At 61.8% G+C, this 6,264-nt stretch overlaps 1 protein-coding gene across 1 annotated transcript in view; it reads left to right on the plus strand.

Moving 5' to 3' along the window:
• Positions 1-1,508: 1,508 nt before the first annotated feature.
• The window catches only part of SHE (Src homology 2 domain containing E), a 6,527-nt gene continuing 1,771 nt past the window's right edge, over positions 1,509-6,264 (plus strand). The window contains exons 1-5 of the mRNA XM_015884538.2: positions 1,509-2,350; positions 2,777-2,903; positions 4,884-5,114; positions 5,832-5,976; positions 6,067-6,186. Coding sequence (XP_015740024.1) covers positions 1,913-2,350; positions 2,777-2,903; positions 4,884-5,114; positions 5,832-5,976; positions 6,067-6,186 — 1,061 coding nt within the window. The 5' untranslated portion in view covers positions 1,509-1,912. The remainder of the gene's footprint in view (positions 2,351-2,776; positions 2,904-4,883; positions 5,115-5,831; positions 5,977-6,066; positions 6,187-6,264) is intronic.

The following is a 6,264-nucleotide window of genomic DNA, read 5'->3' on the forward strand; positions in this document are numbered from 1 at the left end:
GGAAGGGAAGGAGCTCCTCAAGGGTCCTGGAAGGAAGGAAGGGAAGGAAGAAGCTCCTGAGGGTCCTGGGAGGAAGGGAAGGAGCTCCTTGGGGTCCTAGAAGGAGGGAAGGAAGGAAGGGAAGGAGCTCCTGAGGGTCCTGGAAGGAAGGAAGGGAAGAAACTCAGGGTCCTGGAAGGAAGGAGGGGAGGGAAGGAGTTCCTGAGGGTCCTGGAAGGAAGGGAGGGAAGGAGCTCAAGGTCCAGGAAGGAAAGAAGGGGGAAGATGCTCCTCGGGGTCCCGAAAGGAAGGAAGAAAGGAAGGAAGGGGTCCTGGAAAGAAGGAAGGAAGGGAAGGAGCTCCTCAGGGTCCTGGAAGGAAGGAAAGGAAAGAGGGGAGGGAAGGAGCTCCTTAGGGTCCTGGAAGGAAGGAGGCAGCTCAGGGTGCTGCAGCTTCTCTGGTGCGAGTCTTGGGCTGGAGGGCATCGCTGACTCATTAGTGTCACAGCCGGCCCATCAGTGCTAATTCGTGGTGCTTGAATTAAAGAGATGAGAAAATCAAAGGGCCTCAGAAGTTCGTTATCTCACCCGGCAGCCGCTCTGCTCGTTACCCCTTCGCCCTCCTTTGAGCCTTAAAAGACCCGGCTGGGATGAGGTTAATGAGAATCAGCGGCGGGACTGATTTATAAGCATTTATAAGCTATTTATAAGCATTTTGTTGTAGATCTGGAGGAGAAAAGGGAGCCAGAAACCTTGAGGAGCCCTCCAAGGAGAAGTGCAAGGTCTTGTCCTGGGATGGAACTGGAACCTCTATGCTGGAAGGAAAGGCTGATGGTTGGGGCTGCTCAGTGTGGGGCAGAGAGGGGCCAAATATCCCTGCAGGGAGGTACATGGGGATGGAGCCCGGCTCTGCTCCGTGCAATGGGAACAACCTGGGGGCGCTGGGTTGGTGCTGGGCTCAGCACAGCTGCACTGATTTAATGAGCATCGCAATTGGGGCTGGACGCTGCCCAGCAATTGAAGGGATGCTCAGCCCCACAGCAGAGCCCTCAAACACTGAGCTATATGGGGATGTCCCTATGCCCAGCTCGGAGCCCCGCAGCCCCATAAGGAGCCAAACGGGGTGGGATTTCCAGCAGTGCTGTGCTGCAATGGGGCTGAGCTGCAGCAAGTGTGGGGTCAGGGGCTGCACGCAGGGATCTTCAGGGGTCTGTGCGCACATTCAGTGCTTGGGGGTCAATGTGCAACGTCCTTGGGGTCAGTGCGTGGGGTCTGTGTGCAATTCCAGGGCTGTGGGGGTGGATCATGGGGTCAGATCAGTGCTCCCGCTTCCCCTACCGGCTCTGCCCCAGACCTCACTCGGCCACCACCGGACGGGGACCCGTCCTGTCGCCCTCCGTTGCTCCGTGCAGAGCCGCCCCGTCGGGCCTGGCCCGATCCCGGCCACCCCCCGGGGCCGCCCCCTCCGGATCTGGGCGGGAGCTCCGGCCCCACCGCCCCCCCCTCCAGCCGCTTCCAGCCCCGCCGGGCTCCGTCCGTCCGTCCGTCCCGTCCGGTCCCGTCCCGCCGCCGCCGCATGGGGCCCCCCGGGCCGGCGTGACCGAACCGCACCCCCGAGGATCGCCCCCAACCGCCGAACCGCGACGGCCCCGGCCGCCCTCAAAGGGGGAACAGCGCGGAGCTGCCCCAAACGTCGACCGAGGACCTCGCCCCCTCCCTCGCCCGGGGCTGGAGCCGCGCAGAGCCCCCCCCGCGCCCATCGCTGGAGCACAGCCCGGACCCCCCCACCGCCCCCGACCTCCGGGGGCACCGCCGGACCCCGTCCCCGTCGGGGCGAGGGACGCTCGAAACGGCCCCCGGTGCTCGGGGCGGGGGGAGAGCTGCGCTGGCCCTGACCCCACCGCCGGCCCCGGGGGGGGCGCTCCCCCGGCCCTATGGCGGCCAAATGGTTCAAGGAGTTCCCCTCCAACCTGAGGACGGGCTCGGAAAAAGCTCGGCCCAACAAACCGGGCGGCACCGCCCGTAAAAGCCTGGGGGGCACCGAACCGCCCGGGGGGGCCCCGCCGGGGAAAAGCCGCAAAAACTCGGCGGCGGAGGTGGGGGGCTGCAGGGCCGTGCACCCCCCCGGGGCTGGCAAGGACGGGGGCGGCCGTCTGTCGAGGGACAACCTGCAGGGACTGCTGCAAGCCGCCGCCGGGAGGATGCGTAAAAACTCAAAGGTGGAGGGGGTCGCGAGCGAGGGACCCCCCCGGAGCTGTGGGACGTACATCAACCGCCTGATCAAAGTGGAAGCCCACGAGAAAAACCCCAAGGGTTACCCCAGTGCCGGGCCTGTACCCGAGGAGAAGGGCAAGAGCCCCAAAACGGAGACGGTAAGGGGGGGGTGGGGATGTGGGGTGGGATCGTGGCATCCCCCAGCCCGGCTGAGCCCAACTCCGAGGTTCCTCTATCACAGTTTCCCCCCCTTTGCCGTCCCCTGACCCCATTGATCCGTTATATACATGCTCCTGTAGAACTCTGGAACAGGAATAGGGTAAGGGGCAGCAGTGGCCATGGGGCAGGGCTGTGTGCCCAAGCAATGCCCTTTGTCTTCATCCCCATCCCTCCAAATGGCCCCAAGGACCCCCACAGACCCCTGGGGTGCACAGGGTGGGCGCTGCCCCCCACCCCATCATGGCCAACACACACCCTACACCGGGTGCTGGGGGGGTTGGCTGCCATCCCACATGGGCACATCCAGTGCCAGCATCCCTGGTGCCCACCTGAGCTGCTGTGTCCCCCCCTTCCCCACCCCACAGGTCATTATACTGGAGGACTACGCCGACCCCTACGATGCCAAACGCACCAAAGGGCAGCGGGATGCCGAGCGCCTGGGGGAGAACGACGGCTACATGGAGCCCTACGACGCACAGCAGATGATCACAGGTGGGTGCCACGGTGTGATTGGGTCTGCCATGATGTGCCATGGTCTGCCATGATGTGCCATGGTGTGATTTGGTGTGCCATGATGTGCCATGATCTGCCATGATGTGCCATGGTGTGATTGGGTCTGCCGTGATGTGCCATGGTCTGCCATGATGTGCCATGGTGTGATTGGGTCTGCCATGATGTGCCATGGTGTGATTTGGTGTGCCATGATGTGCCATGATCTGCCATGATGTGCCATGGTGTGATTTGGACTACCATGATGTGCCATGGTGTGATTTGGACTACCATGATGTGCCATGGTGTGATTGGGTCTGCCATGATGTGCCATATTGTGAATGGGTCTGCCATGATGTGCCATGGTGTGATTTGGTCTTCCATGATGTGCTGTGGTGTGATTGGGTCTGCCATGATGTGCCATGGTGTGATTGGGTCTGCCATGATGTGCCATGATCTGCCATGATGTGCCGTGGTGTGTCTTGGTGGGCCCTGATTGCCATCGTGTGCCATGGTAGGACTTGGTCTCCCATCATGTGCCATAATGTGCAGCTTGGTGTGCCATGATGGGTCTTGTTAGGCCATGACTGCCATCGTGTGCCATAGTGTGCCATGGTAGGACTTGGTGTGCCATGATCTGCCCTGATGTGCCATAACATACAGCTTGGTGTGCCGTGATGGCTCTTGGTGTACCATCATGTGCCATGGTAGGACTTGGTGTGCCATGATCTGCCCTGATGTGCCATAATGTGTGCCATGCTGTTCCATATTGTGCCATGATGCATCTTGGTGTGCCATGAGTGCCATCATATGCCATATTGTGCCATGATATGACTTGGTGTGCCATGATATGAATTGATGTGCCATGATAGGACTTGGTGTGCCATGATACGACCTGGTGTGCCATGGTAGGACTTGGTGTGCCATTATATGCCATATTGTGCCATGGTATTACTTGGTGTGCCATGATATGACTTGGTGTGCCATGATACGACTTGGTGTGCCATGATTTGAATTGATGTGCCATGATATGACTTGGTGTGCCATGATACAACTTGGTGTGCCATGATACGACTTGTTGTGCCATGGTAGGACTTGGTGTGCCATGATACGACTTGGTGTGCCATGGTAGGACTTGGTGTGCCATGATACGACTTGGTGCACCATGATATGACTTGGTGTGCCATGATATGACTTGGTGTGCCATGATATGACTTGGTGTGCCACCATGTGCCATGCCATTCCACGGTGTGCCATGACACACCATCCCATGCCGTGCCGCACCGCTGGCACCACGCAGCACCGGAGCTGTCAGCCGGGGACCCACCCGGCGCTGAGCTTTGGGAACAGGAAAGCTGCTCTCCCATTTCCTGCACTGCTCCCCGTGATAAGGTGTGTGCCGTGCTGCTGCCCCACGGCACAAACCCGCTGCCACCAGCAGCACTCAGGGCTGGGATGCATTACAAGGCCATGCCTTGAGGGGTCCCGTTGTTACTGTGCCCCATTGGGGACCCCATAGCTCGGTGTCCCCCCCACCCCCAAGCTGTGCCCCCCACTCCACCCAGGGGGCCGCAGCCGGACAGAATAACAGGAACTGAGTCGGCCGGAAGCAGGGAATAAAGGATTTGCTGCTGATGGCTTTTTTCCGTGCAGGGCAGCCCTGGAGTTGTGGGGCCAAATGGGGCGGAGGGGGCTGTTTGGGTAGAGGGGGGTATTTGGGGTTAGGAAGGGGGGTGGGGGGGGAAGCACAGGGGGTGTCCCTGGGTGGGGGTGTGGGGTGTAGCATCCTGCAGCCCCGCTTCCTCCGGGATCCCGGCGCCAGCTCTATGGGGCCGCGACGGCACGACGGCAACCGGGCGCCGCGGGGATGGGCGCCTTCCTGCCCCTCCCGGCCCCACGTCTTATGGGGTCATGAGGTGTCAATGAGGGGGGAAGGGGGGGGGTACGACCCCCTCCCCACCCCAATACCCCCTGTCCCCACAGAGGTCCGCCGCCGTGGCTCCAAGGACCCCCTGGTGAAGGCCCTCCTGATGCTGGATGAGGCGGGGGGCAAAGCGGAGGTGGCCAAGAAGGTCGTGGGGGGCAGCGAGGCAGTGGGGAGGGGGCCGCAGCTCTACGACACCCCCTACGAACCTGGGGCTGATGAGCGCCCGGCGGCTGAGTATGAGCAGCCCTGGGAGTGGAAGAAGGAGCAGATCGTGAAGGCACTGTCGGGTAAGAGCTGGGATGGGGAGGGGGCTCTGGGGCTGCAGTGGGGGCTCAGCAACCCCTCCCTATCCATCCATCCATCCATCCATCCATCCATCCATCCATCCATCCATCCATCCATCCACAGATGAGGAAGGGGCTCCAGGGCTGTGGTGGGGGCTCAGCTCCCCCCCATCCATCCATCTATCCATCCATGAATGGGGAGGGGGCTGCAAGGTTGTGCTGGGGGCTCAGCTCCCCCCCATCCATCCATCCATCCATCCATGGACAAAGAAGGGGCTGCAGGGCTGCAGTGGGGGCTCAGCTCCCCCCATCCATCCATCCATCCATGGATGGGGAAGGGGCTCCAGGGCTGTGGTGGGGGCTCAGCTCCCCTCATCCATCCATCTATCCATGGACAAAGAAGGGGCTCCAGGGCTGCAGTGGGGGCTCAACTCCCCCCATCCCTCCATGAATGGGGAGGGGGCTGCAGGGCTGTGCTAGGGGCACAGCTCCCCCTTTCCCCCCATCCATCCATCCTTCCATGGACAGGGAAGGGGCTGCAGGGCTGCAGTGGGGGCTCAGCTCCCCCTGTCCATCCATCCATCCATCCATCCATCCATCCATCCATCCATCCATCCATCCATCCATCCGTCTGTCCATGAATGGGGGGGGGCTCCAGAGCTGCACTGAGGGCTCAGCTCCCCCCCAATCCATCCATCCATCCCCCACCTTCTCCTCCAGTTCAGTTTGAGGGCTCCGAGAGGCCCCGGGAGGAGGCAGCACGGCAGCACCTACGTCAGAAGAGTTGGACCCCACGCATGGTGAAACCATCGGAGCAGAGCGAAGGGGAGCGCGTGGACCCCGCCGTGTCGCTGGAGAAGCAGCCGTGGGTCACGGGCTGAGCTGGGGGGGGGGTAGAGCTGTGTGTGTGGGGGGGGGACACACACTCATAGCCCCCCCTGTAACCCCCTACAAGGTGGTACCATGGGGCCATCACACGTGCTGAGGCTGAGAGCCGGCTGCAGGCGTGCAAGGAAGCCGGGTACCTGGTGCGCACCAGCGAGAGCGGCAGTGGGAAGTACTCCATTGCACTCAAGTGAGTGGGGGGCGATGGAGGGGGGATGGAAGGGGTCTTGATGTTGGGATGGAGGGGGGATGGAAGGGGTCTTGATGT

Source organism: Coturnix japonica, chromosome 25 (assembly GCF_001577835.2).
Source record: "Coturnix japonica isolate 7356 chromosome 25, Coturnix japonica 2.1, whole genome shotgun sequence".
NCBI lineage: Eukaryota > Metazoa > Chordata > Aves > Galliformes > Phasianidae > Coturnix > Coturnix japonica.